This window comes from Python bivittatus, unplaced genomic scaffold, assembly GCF_059951505.1.
Source record: "Python bivittatus isolate LINGU-HERP-01145 unplaced genomic scaffold, Pbiv_v1 ctg000190_np1212, whole genome shotgun sequence".
NCBI classification, from domain to species: Eukaryota; Metazoa; Chordata; class Lepidosauria; order Squamata; family Pythonidae; genus Python; species Python bivittatus.
Window position 1 is genome coordinate 3,754,554 of NW_028277042.1, and position 13,718 is coordinate 3,768,271.

A 13,718-nucleotide genomic window follows, 5' to 3' on the forward strand; every position below is an offset into this window, starting at 1 on the left:
AAAAGTGCTTTAGTGGTTCCCCATTGTCTTCTTTGGGGATTCTTTTTGGACTTCCCAGTCTAAGCCACCCTCCTAGGGTTTCCTGGTGGTCTCCCATTCAAGGACTAATCAAGACCAAATTGTTTCCACCTGATGGGTATTAAAACAAAGGTTTCCATTTGTGGCCTGGTGATGTTTGTATGGACACATCCATGTTTTCCTGACCACATTACACACTGGCTTTGTTGTTGTTTTTTACTCTTGTACAGGCTGTAATCTCCTGGTGGTCTTCTGACCAGTTATCACCAGTCCCCCGTCCCCCGGTTAGATTTTTCATGGCCAGCGAACGTTAAAAAGCTGTAGGGCCTCTTGTCTCCATGGCAACGAAGCCTGGCTAGTCGTGATTTAGGGAGGTGTCCCATAGCAGCCACCCATATTTCATTCCCCCCACCATGTGGTGGGAAGGAAAACGGAGAGAGGAGGAAAACAACGAGAAAAAGCAAGTATTTCCCACGTAGGCAACTCTCATGTTTATTTCATATTATTTGTGCACTGTATTCTCCTCACGATCCCGCCCTCCCAAACTCCGTAAGGGTGGGGGGCAGGGCCAGCTTTGCGCGCCGTCGCAAGGGCTGCTGGGAGAAGCCGGACTCTCCACCAATCGATGCGCACGGCACGCGTCGATGTGAGAGCGCCGCCGGCGGAAGGAGAGAGACGGTAAGTGTGGCCGCGCTGAGGTAGAACTTGCGCCTTCTTTCGCGAGCCTATTTGATAATCTCCCTCGTGCTTTCCGGAATGCGGGGCCGTAGCTCGAAGTGCCCCCATGGGTCCATTTTCCTTCAAGCTTTCCGCAAACAGGGGCTGTCTTTAAACCTTTTGGACTTCAACTCCCAGAATTCCTTGAGTGGTAAGGCCAATGGTTGAGTGGTTTAGGGAATTCTGGGGGTTGAAGTCTCAATGCATGTGGAGGTTGAAGAGGGCATGGGTTAGATTTTGCGTGCCCCGTGAAGATACGAGCCCCGCTTTTTAACTTTGGTGGGTCACGACCAACAAGTACCTGGTCCTCCAGAGGCTTTTTCCGTTAGGAGTCTCAGGGGCAGGAAGGTAACAGCCCTTTCTCCTCGCTGCATCTGGTAGAGCGTCTCCGGAAACGGAGGTTTTATTCGGGCTAATAATTCTGACTTTTCTGTCACGTGGCTAACTAGCATTTAGAACAATGTTTTTCAAACTTGGCAACTTTAAGACATGTGAACTTGAACTCCTAAAATTCCCCAGCCGGTATAGTTGGGGAATTCTGGGAGTTGAAGCCCACATGTCTTAAAGTTGCCAAGTTTGAGAAACACTGATTTAGAAGAAGAGCACTCTGACCTGGAAGGGCCATTCAGCTATTATTATTACAATATGACATGGGATTTCAACAAATTCTTATTCAAGCTGCTAGCTCTGTTTATTCATATCTCACCTTGATTTGTACAAAAAATCAGGGCACTATATATAATGCTCCCGCCTCCTATTTTCCCCACAACAACCACCCTTTGAGGAGGGTTTGGCTGAAGAGAAGGATTGGCCCAAAGTCACCCAGTCAGTTTCTGTACCTAAAGGAGGACTAGAAATCACAGTTTCCTGGATTCTAGACCAGCGTCTTACTGCACCATAATGGCTCTCAGCTATATATACAGAAGGTGCCAAATTTAATATCTGGCTTTTCCATCCTAAAAAGATCAGATAACTGGTGGTGAATAAACCTTTGCTTGAGATTCTGAAGAGCATGACTCACTCAGGACAAGTAAGAATTAGATGGGAGGGCAGAAGAATTACAAGTTCTTTGAATGTATAACTTTTCTAGTTAGACTCCATCAGCTTCTTCTGGCTAAATGTACGTATGATTTCATTGCTAAATTTCAGTCCTAAACATCTGCATAATGAGTAAGGCTACACTGCAAATCTACAGTCCTCTGTATACTTACTGTTCACCTTTAAACACTTATTTGCTTCTAAGAACATAAGAAAGGCTGGATCAGGGCTAAGCCTCTCTGGTTCAGCATTCTTTTCCCAAAATGGTGAAGCAGAGCCTTGAGAGCCAGGATTTGTGTTTACAAAACAAATGTAGTCATAGTTGATGGAATTACTCCAGTTTTCTGGGTTAACACAATAAAGCAATCCATAAATGAACTATGCATATTGGGTTTGCATAATGGTTAGCCTTAAATCACTAGGAAGAGTCGCTTCCTAGTGAGATGGGTGATTACCAAATTTGAAATATAAATAAAGAAAATAAAGAAATACATGTGCTTGGCTAGTTTCTGGTTCCGTATGTTGTGGGAATACAGTATACTGAATGTGCTAAAGTGATTCAGGTTTTGAAGTAGGCCTGGGGAGATAGGTAAAGTCCATCCTTACAATTTGAAGTTTTCCAGTGTGATTTTCAGATAGTCATCATTCACTCTAACCAACTTCAGGATATGGGGGATTTTTTTGGGTGCAGGGGAAATCAAGAAAGTCATACACTGTACAGTGTCATATTGTACTCCTCGAAATATGTGATTTTGCACTAATAATGATGGTCTATATTTTGTTCTCCCTTCCATATATGTTTTAGTATTTTTGGTTGTGCTTCTGCTTCTTTGGAGTTCTTTAGTTTTTTAGAATAGTTTTTTAAAGAATTTTCCATTTTTTAGAATAGCCCATTGCTTTAAATTTATTAACAATTTTGGTTTTCCTTTAAGATATCATGTAAATCTTTAATAAACCACTGCATGTAGCAAAGTTTAAGTTTTAGAAATATAAGTTAGTAAATCCTATTATGGTGGCATTTTTGCTCTTATTTTCCTGATCCCTCCAATCATATTGTGCTTTTTAACATGTATTTGTATTAAGAAATCTTACCTTTCCAGTGTAAGGGTAGAGGTAGTAAACAATATCCAAAAATGCAAAATTAAAATAATTAAATCTGAAGGTAATATATCAGAAAGATAAACCTGAAGGCAGCATAAAAATGGCTCATAAAACAAGATTGTCTTCCCAACATGGTGGAACTTCAAGCATAAATGGATTAATCGGTGACTACTTTATCTTGTCCAGAACCGGTTCAATGTGGCATATTCCTCTTCTTTGGTGGGAGTATCTCAAATTGTGTTAAGCCACTAATTCAATTCTATTCTGTTTGCATGTTACACTACATTACCAAGATGACAGTCCTTTCCCCCATCCCTCTTGCTTTCTACTACTGAACTTCATAAGTAATTTTTGCACAAAGAGGTTTTGTACACAGTGATGAATTTCAGATAGCTGGAGTAAACAATTCTTTTTCCAGTATTTTGATGCCAGTCCTGTCTGTGAGAGCTTGCTTGTTTCTGCTCAGATGCCATTGGTGTCTAATAATGAATCCCACACTTTTAATTGGGAAGCTGTTAACATTTTTTTTAGAGCACACTGTTTGAATTTTCTTGGATTATCAGGACTATAGGTTTGCAGATGCAGCTCTTGTAAGCCATGAAGATCTCTGTAATTAGGAGATGTGTAGCTTCAGAAAATATTACATAGGACCAATGGACTATTTTTCTTCTTCTGTGCACAGGGCTATGCATTCAAGCCACACAGGGTCTTTTTTTCTTTTTTTTTACTACTTGGGCTTGTTTGAATTGCAAATATGCATTGACCACTGGCAATTATATGTATTTACCAGGTAGACCTGCATTGCAGAGCTGAATTCTGATGAATCCTAAATTGTGTGGGCAGCGCACAGTGCTTATTAGAATGTATACATTCCTTTTTCATCACAGCAAACTGGTTGGCTGGTGTGCATCTTCTCTATTTTTCTGTGGCAGTTCTTTAAGTTGGGAAATTTGGTATTTCATGTGCAACCCACTTCCCAAATATGGATTTCTAAGACATGCAGCACTGTAACTAACATAAACCTTTTTTGAATGATGGGCACAATTCATTTGTTTGTTGGGTTTCATTCAAGAACTCAAGGCAGTGAACATCACACTCCCTCCTCCCATTTTCCCCTACAACAACCCTCTGAGTTGGATTGGGCTGAAAGAGGGTGACCTATCCAAAGTCACCCAGTGAGCTTCCATGGTTGAGTCTATGGTTGAGTCTTCCATGGGTGAGCTTCCATGGTTATGTCTCCTGAATGCTACTCCTACACCTTAACTGCTACAGCATGCCATCTTTCACCCATCTTAACTACAATTTAACCTGCAGTCGGTATAAGCATGCCATGGCTTTATATTGTCTAATTAGTTTTTCCTGTTTCATTGGGTTTGAGCAGGAGGCATTCTTGCAGAGCTGGACCCTCATGCTTTCCTCATACTCAACTTATTCATGTGTCTCTTTTCTATCTGTCTTTGATGTTCTTTCCCCCCAGCAATAATAGAGGACTATTGAACTCACACCTGTGTGCCTTTTTCTTTTCTCTCTCTGTCCTTTTCAGGGCCCAGAACTTTACCAGAGTTGAAAGTACAATGGATTGTGTTGTCTCTCCACATTTGATTTTACACATTCTTCACTGGCCCAGTAAGAAATAATTTTACCTGACCCATCGTTGCTTTCCATCTCCTTTCTTTTTGGCTTAAATTCCAGAAGTGAGTGTGCTAATTAGTAAATAGAAGCCAGTTATTTTTTAGTTTTCGTTTTCAAGAGAGCTGCAATGGATAATTTTGTTCTAGAGTATAATTTGTGGCTTAAAGCAGCAACAATTAACTGACAGATCATCAGTTTTTTTTTTTTTTTTTAACAGTCTTGCCTTACCTGGATTTTGGATCACTATTTGGAATTCAAATTCCTTCTCTCTTTGTGATCTGCACTGCTGCTCTTTCCACAAATATCCTGGCCTCATGACTCTGCTAATCTTTCCTATGCTGAGCAGCCCCATTAAGAGTCTGTCTGCATTCTCTTGAATGCAGTAAACTTTCCCCATGTAAAGATTCCACCTGTACACTGATGGTCTGGAAGATATTTGAAAGCTGTCATTTTCAAAGAAAGGCTGTAATTCTTGATCAGTTGGGGGATAAATAACCAATAGACAACAGAAGCGTGCTCACGGGAAACAATGGCAATTGTGCTCCACTACATTTGCTACTCTTTTTGAATGTTTGATCATTGAATCTGACCCTTCTTCACCAGATCCTCCTTCCCCAGTTTGCTTCTGTCCATTCAAGTCAGCATTAAATCCAAAATGCTATATAGTTTGATACTATGGTGAAGGAGGTTATAATACTCCTGCTTTTATTTTTATTTTAGTCTTATGTGGATCTCATACTGGTGCATATCAATATTTTTAAGCCCTCCATAAAATGTATTTTAATATTTCCGCCTAAAGAAACCCAGCTCTTTGGACCTTTCCTAACAAATGGATTCTGCTCTTTGATGGGGAACTGAGGCACTTTCAGATTGTTAATAATATTTGTAGTACAGTCATGCAGGCTTGGGCAGTGATTGTTACCCTTACCTAAAGAGTAATATCATTCCTATTTTTACAGGACAGAAACTAAGACTAATAATGATACATGCTACATATGCCCAGGTGGCTGATATCCAAATAAAGATTTGCACCTTATCTTGTGTTCCAGTGTTTTGTTTCTTCCACTGACTTTGCTAGATCTGATGCCTTGAATGAAAACATCCCCAGCCCTAATCTGCTGCATTGATTTGGGTAGCTCCTGTTAAACTTGACTTCTTATTCACATCTAACATCTTAGCTAGTTGTAATTGGATACAGTCCTGGGAATATGTTCACGAAATCCATGCATAGGTTTATAGTTTAGCTTCTTGGAAGATAGTACCTTAACATCAAAGAGCCAGTTCAGAAGACATGGTGGTACAGCCCCCCCCCCCCACAATAACAGTCCTGCTGGATCAGATCAAGACCCATCTTAGATCAGCATTTTATTTCTCACAGTCGCCAACTGGTGCTCACAAGCAGCAAATTGAGAAACACCCTTCTTCCACCATTGCTCCCCTGTAATTTATATCTGGAGGGAAGTTGCTGCAAACCTGGACATTTACATTGGGTCCCAAGATTCTGACTTCAGAATTTATGAGAGATACCTTGTGTGAAATGTATCTCTCCTAAATTGATCCTTTATGAAGAAGTTTAAATATATTTATTGTATCTATCTTTCTAGCAAATTTTTACTTTGAGATTACCGGACATACAATACTGAACTCATAAAGAGTTACTTTAAAATATGAGATCAATCCAGTTTGGAAGCAGGCAATCTTCAAAACAAAATAAATCTGTTATATTAATTTATACTAACTTAATCACTTTTCTCTTTTGTCTCATATGTATAACCTGAGCAGACATCGTAGCATTCTTTGTTTTTAATATTGTTTTTAGCCAAAATTCTTTGAATGTATTTCTCCTAACTACCCTGATATTGTCAATTTAGTTTTGAATATCTGCACACCGATTTCCTTGTGCTGGTTAATGACTGCAATAAAGTTTTGCATTTCATTTCATTTCATTTCTACTAACAAATTAATTTTACTATTTTTTCTCACTGAATCATGTTTACATTCTCAAGTAAAGCAGAAGGTGGAATAATTGTAGGATGTGCATATCATTCTGAGGATGTTGATTGTATTGCTGTATCCCATTTTAATTTTGTTTTCAAATATAGGTGGGGGTGGAGGGGCATTCTAACATACTCATTTATATCAAAAATAGGCAATTCAGACTCTGCAAGAGTTGCTCAAGATTATTCTGCTGAAATTTGGTTACAAAGTGCTAAATAGTGACAACATAATTTTCTGCTAGTTTTCATCAGGCAACAAAATAAAAAGTTATACTGATGCAAAGGTTTTAGATAGGTTCATCACTCCTAGAAGAGTTGAAGAATAGCCAGTTAAACAGACAGACAGACAGAGGAAGACAACACTGATCCACTCCTTAAATCCTTCTCTGCTAGAAACATTTTTTAAAAATCCTGACTCCAGCCCTGAACATGCTGTGCCATTGAGTTATTTTATATTTGTATATTTATGGTACTGACCTTGCTTGCTAGGAGTACAATGCATTTTCTAAAAAAATATTAGTTTAATGCATCCTGTCCCAACTTGGTGTTTTTCATATGTGCTTGGATTAAAGCTCCTGCAATTTGCTTGTTTATTCCACTTATATGCCAAGTAATATACTATTGACTCAAGGTGGTATATAATGATATATGGTAGTCCTTTGGGTTCGAAGAAGACACGCTGTTGTGCAAGTGTTCACAGATATTTTATATATAAAATATATATATATTATATATTATACATATATATATATATATAAAATAACTGGACTGTCCTTATATCTTATATAATATATAGTATCTTATATAATATATTTGTTGTTGTTTGGTTGTTAAGTCGTGTCCGACTCTTTGTGACCTCATGAAACATATTGCACCAGGCCTTCCAGTCCTTCACTGCCTCCCTGAGTATATAATATATATAATATTATATAAGATATATAAGATATAAGGATAGTCCACAGTTAAAAGACCCACAATATTGCGCTTGCCAACTTTTATCTTTATTTTTTATGTTTTACAGTATAGCGAGTTGGGCGACATACAAGTTTAATGAATTATTTTTATTATTACTAAAAGCCCACAATAAAAATTATAGCGTAAAAGGCATAAAAACAGAGCACACTTAACCATTTAATAATGATAAAGGCAGCATGGGTAATACTCATGCTGGCTGTGATTCTGAGACTTGTAGTCCCAATCCATTTGAAGGACATTTAGTTGAGGATGGTTAGCTTTGGATATGCTAAATGAGTGCTCTGATTTTCCTTGCTTTCTGTCTCCTACCCTCTCTCAATTGGATAAGTTGTACAGGCAGCTGAATATCTACCCTGCATCTTGCAACTTCCCCTGGATCTTCTCTGCCATTTGCTGGCTTGATCATTCCAGCTTGAACTGCAATTTGTATGATTTGGCCGATTTACGCTTCCCAGGGGCGTCTTTTTAAAAACGAGCAAGAAAGTGCCCTTGCAGAAACAATCCTCAGAGTGTGCTTTGCTGTGCCGCCACCTCCTCCTCCTCCTCCTCCTCCTCCTCCTCCTCCTCCTCTTTTTTGGCTTTGTCACTATACATGAAGTTTGCTGCTGTTGTGCTGATGTGTTTCCAGCGTGGTAGTTAATGAAAAAAAGTGAACCAGATCAAAGCAGCATATGCCATTCTTGCAGTCATAGCCAGACGCACTGCTGCTGCTTTTGAAATTGGCAGGCACAGCCTTATCTGAGTGGGAGTGTGACTGCTTTGGTCACTGTCTGCCAGCAGAGGCTGTTCTTCTTTGCCAGAGGGGAAACAGCTTGCAAGGAGATGCCGAAGCAGCATCCTTACTGCATTGCAGGGCATGAAAATGTTTTTTCTCCATGGCTGTGCTCCCTCCCTGGCTTCTGTCTCCATTGCACATGCTGTTTATTGGCTTATCCAAGGCTGCTGGTGGTTAATGCTAAGAGTATGCTGGCTTGCACTGAAGGGAGATTCATGTGGTCTCTGTTATTTGGAGCCAACCTGATACTTTGCAGTTTGATGTCTGCATGACACTCTGGGAATAAATAATAGGTTTTACCTTTCTCTAACAAAATAGCTATCATGATGAACGAAGGGCTCATGATGAAAGGCCAGGTACATTCCCACAAAATCCAGCATCTAGTAAGCAGATTGCAGATTTCTGTAGAGTCCTTGCCAGTGAGGGCCATGCTGCCCAGAAATATAGAGCAATTTTTACATTTATTGCAGTAATATCCATTATGTTTAGCAGATGACTTTCTGACCATTCCTATGGCTTGATGTTATACCAATGAGCTTTTGGCTTCCATGCTCCTGGCCACATATCCATGCTTTGCAGTTCTGGTTTGGAGAACTGAAGCAAATTACTGTTTGCTGATTTTGGAGTTTGAGATACAAATACACTATGACTAGTTTCACGCCCCGCCCTGGTTTGCTTAAGCAGTATTTGCTAAAAAAAATCAGTACAGCCATACAATACACTAAAACCAAACTCAAACCAATCCAAACCAATCAAATCATGTTATGGCTTAATGCACATTTGTTATGAGCCATGGTTTGCATGGTCATGGTTAATTGAATAAAGTTGAATAAACCACAGATTCACATGATACATAAAACCATAAATGGCTCAGCTCACATAGTGTATTGAGCTAAACAGATCATCTTATGGTTTAGTATAATGTGCAAACACAACACTATATCAAAGTTAAATGGGGAGGAGTAAATATGCAATCATGCAGAGCTTATGTAACACCCAGCGGTGGCTTATATGTTGCATATATGCTTGGCTGATAGATACTTTTGGGGCAAAAGTATTGAGAAGTTTTCTGCCCATACTGACCTCAACTGTTGAGGCACCATGCTAGGTCGTCCCCATTTCTTGTTCATTTTTGAATGTGAAGGAATGTTGGAAAAGAGTTTTATACAAATCTCTTACCATTTTGTCTGACTTGTCAAATATGCTTTCAATTCCTGTTCTAATAGTGAAATGTTTTCCTTAACACAATGAAGGAGAGGCTGGCTCAAATGCCTTGGGAATTCTTCAAGATTGCCAAATTAGACAAACTTCACATGACAATAAACTATCACAGAGAAGACAGCATGATCGGAAGTGAAAAGTAAATCTACAGTGTGAGGCTGGCTTGCTGAAAATAAAAGCCTCATAAATTTGGCTTTTAAAGCACTTAGCAGATTGCTGCTTGTTTTGGCACAACTTATTCTTCCCTCAGAGTACTTTGAAATGACTCCTACGCAGGAATAGATGTGAAAAGAGTTAATGTTGGAATGGAAGCCCCTTGCGGATTTTCTGGAAGAAATTGTGATTGGATTATTAAATTTCTGGCCAATCCTTGCCTGCTAGTCTTCCCTCAAAAATCACAAGAGTTTTAAGCATAACTGAACTGGCTTTTAGCTGAGGTTTGGAGCTTTAGAAATGAGAACCAAGACCAGTATTTGTCTTTCTTCTGTAGAAGTAGTCTGCAAAACTTCTGGCCTTTCTGGATGCTTCAGACATGGATGCCTAGAAGCAAATATGAAAAATCCACCAGTCCTACCTAGTACCAGGTCTCCTCATGTAGAGTAAACTCATCAGCCTCTAGACTGGGGCCCTAAAAAAAAAGAGGCAGGACCACATGTTATGTCATGCCATATTGGCCTTTAATCTTGGTCTATTCTTGAATTTGTGCCATTTTGTAACATGCCACTGTGTCCTAGTTTGGTTTTATGTAGTATCTTTAATATACTTGTACGTAGACTTTTAGCAAGGGGTATTTTGAAAAATTAAAGATTTAAATAAAAAAGTGTTCTTCTTTTACCTTGAGCAGCAAGTGGTTTGGAGATGCACTTCTGAAACTGGCACTTGAAAATAAATTTCTTAGAGCATAATAAGGTGGCCTTACCTTTGCATCCACACCTGAGCAGTTCCATTACTAATTTTTAGTTATTCTTCCATTAATGCTTTATTGATGCTCAATTTCTATGACTGCCATTCATTGATATATGGCTGCATGCCAGCAAGCAGACTTGCAGGTAAAATTCCTTGTAGTCTAGCAGATAGTTTGACTGATGAAGCTGGTCATGGTCTCCATCATTTCTATTCTGTTCCCAGGTGATAATCAGAAATGGTAGATTAGGTAAGTGATTGCCTTTCTGGACTGACTTGATTATAAATTTTATTCTTCCTGCTTGCTTCTTTAGGTTTTCCGCATAGCAGTCAGGCGTGCGGATGGATGCAGAAGGATTTGGCGAGCTTCTGCAGCAGGCAGAACAGCTTGCAGCAGAGACAGAAGGTATTGCGGAGCTTCCTCATGTTGAACGCAATCTCCAGGAGATCCAACAGGCAGGGGAGCGTTTGCGTTCCCGGACACTAACCCGTACCTCACAAGAAACAGCAGATGTCAAGGCGTAAGTCCCTGGGTTGCTTGAAACATCTACCAATGGCTGCTAGAGTTGCATTGCTGGGGAGTAAACCCCAGTGGATATACTCTGCTTGCATTATGATGCATAGAGTTCTGCTGCAGGATGGCATAAAGATTTTCAGCTTCATCATGAAAAGACTTGTGCTGTCTGGCTTCTACTGCAACTGGATGGAAATGGCCTTTTGAAAGTCACCAAATTCATGTGCAGAAAAATTTTATGGAGGAGTTTTCCAGTGGAAACAAAAAGTCCCCACCCACTTCTCAAAGGGAGACTTTGTCTTCAGTACTGGTTCTGAAAAAGGCCAGTAAGAAGATGTCATTGGCCCTGTTTGATCTCTTCTTTGGGGATTTGATGGAAGTGTAGGAAGTCAGGGACGTTGCATACTACCAGGGAAGGGACAGTAGAGTTAAATGGAGGGCTCTCCCCACAACAACATACATACCCATCAGACTCATCCTTTTTGGGGTAAGTAATGGTATGTGAAGTGCAGGAAAAGTGTAAGATATAATGAACAAAAGAAAGTAAAAGCAAGTGATAAGAGAAAAGAATACTGAATCTAGTTTATAGCATGGCACAGCAGTTAAAGTGTTGGACTGGCATTGGGGAAACTCAGATTCAAGTCTGCCCTCAGTTATGGAAGTTCCTTGGGTGACTTGGGGCCAGTTCCTCTTTCTTAACCCAGGCTGCTTCACAGGGTGGCTGTTGTGGGGAAAGAGAGAAGGAAGGACTAACAATGAAAAAGCAAGTTATAAACCAACCAAATAAATAATAAATACTTATCTTAACTTTTCTGTCCTTATAAGACATCCTTGTTTCCATCACAGCAGACTCCACATCCTATATTGACTTTTGTTCTTCAGAGTTCTCACCTCTTCTTTTTTCTCTTCAACTCCATCAACCACAGCTTTTTTGGTTTTATTCTTCCTCTCAGTCCATTCACTATTTCATACTGTATATATTTTTGCAATTGAATCCTCATTCATTCTTTATGACCAAGCTACCTCAATGTACTTCTTTCACACTGAGTACCCACTTTTGCATTCAATCCATCACCCATTCATTCTTGAACACATCTCTTCTTGTTTTACCATATATATTTCTTAAGTACACTGCTGTGTTCAACTTACTGTTATGTTTTTCCTGTCATCCCCAACTCTCATTTCCATAAAATTATTACTATTTATCTCAGTTTATATCCCCTTTTCCTGCCTGTAAGGCATTCATTGGAGAAAGACCACCAAATTTCTCCCATGAGAATTTCTTGAAAATTCTCTCCTCCATTGAAATAATTTCTAAAGCAGATTTTCTTTCATCAGATTGAATGAGAATGGCTAGAAGAAAAATGCCAGAGAAAATAGCTGTTGATACATTGAAGGGCATATGGTGTCAAATTCAAATGTGGTCACTTTTTTTTTGGAACATGTGCAGGATGTCAGTCAGCAGATATTGAAAAGTCTATCAACACTGTTCTCCTTGATTGATGGTTTTGTTGCTTGATGGACCATTTGTCCAAAAGTTGTTCCATGTTTATTTCAATCCACGTTTTGTAGAGGTTTTAAGAGAGATCAAAAGCTAGTGGTATACTGATCAGGTCTCTGGAATTATATTGTATTTTGATAGAAATGGCTGTGTTGCCTTGTTCTAGTATCTGTGCCTTTCATCCTCTGTTTTCATCTGTCTTCCAGATCAGTTCTTCTTGGGTCCAGAGGCCTTGATATATCCCACATATCTCAGCGCTTGGAGAGCCTTAGTGCTGCAACAACATTTGAACCTCTAGAGCCTGTAAAAGACACAGATATACAGGTTAGGGCCATGTAATAACAAAAGCTATGTTCACTTAATCAAAGAAGCACATGTATTTGGCAATGCTTTATATATGTACTGTGTGCACTAGGAAATATTCACATTTTCTCGTTCAGAGAAAGAATGCAAGGGATGGGGAGAAGGCCCTCATTTGCTAATAATTGTTCAAGAGTAAAGGCTTGCATTCTGTATTTCATGTTTAAGTGTCTTGATGCTGGAATACTCTTCTGTGCATGTAATTGTTTTCAGTGGAGGCACTGTTGGAAGACTATTCTATACATCAGCTTGTTTACTCACTAAAATAGCTGGTACATATTCAAAGGACAACACTGCAGTAATCTCAGTTTGTAGAGGATAGACTTTCTGTGTTTACTTTTCTTATTTTCTCTAGCTGAATTTTAAGGGAAGGGCTCTAACTCAGTAATAAACTGCATACTTCCTTACAATATATCCTGAGTTTGATCCCTGGGAACACTGAGAAAGAATTCTGTCTGCGACCCAGTATATTTGTTCTTGTTCAGCAACTGGCTTACTTATTTCATTGCCTCACAGCGTGCCTTCTTTTGTTTGGAAAGAAGCGAAACTAGCTCTAGTGCTTTGTGAACTACAGGTTATGGGGTAATATGATTTGTGTGGTGCAAAAAAAAAAATTGAATTTGATGGATGATTGGTTTAACTTAATCTTAGGCAGTATCCTGCATTCCTCTGTTCTGCTATGGCAATCCAGTTCCCTCTCCTTAATTTTCAACATAAAATCTGAGTATTTCATGGACTGAATTTTGAATATGACTAAAGCACAACCTATTCTGCTTGTAACATTATGTTCCTTGCTTTGTTGAATCTGATTTTTTTTCCTTTTCCTATCTATCCCAGTGCTGTATAATGGTAGGTGAGGTAGTTTTATCAGTTGGGATTCTACCCTTTCAGTGAAAGATGAGCAGTGTCATATCCAGGACATCCTTGCTTATTTTTGCTTTCCTACATATCAGCAGTGCACAGCCT

General features: G+C 39.3%; 1 protein-coding gene across 1 annotated transcript in view; it reads left to right on the forward strand.

The window, feature by feature from the left end:
* Nucleotides 1-599: 599 nt before the first annotated feature.
* Nucleotides 600-13,718, forward strand: part of NUP93 (nucleoporin 93) — a 92,010-nt gene continuing 78,891 nt past the window's right edge. The window contains exons 1-3 of the mRNA XM_007434233.3: nucleotides 600-696; nucleotides 10,692-10,898; nucleotides 12,599-12,716. Of these exons, the coding sequence (XP_007434295.1) occupies nucleotides 10,720-10,898; nucleotides 12,599-12,716 (297 nt within the window). The 5' untranslated portion in view covers nucleotides 600-696; nucleotides 10,692-10,719. The remainder of the gene's footprint in view (nucleotides 697-10,691; nucleotides 10,899-12,598; nucleotides 12,717-13,718) is intronic.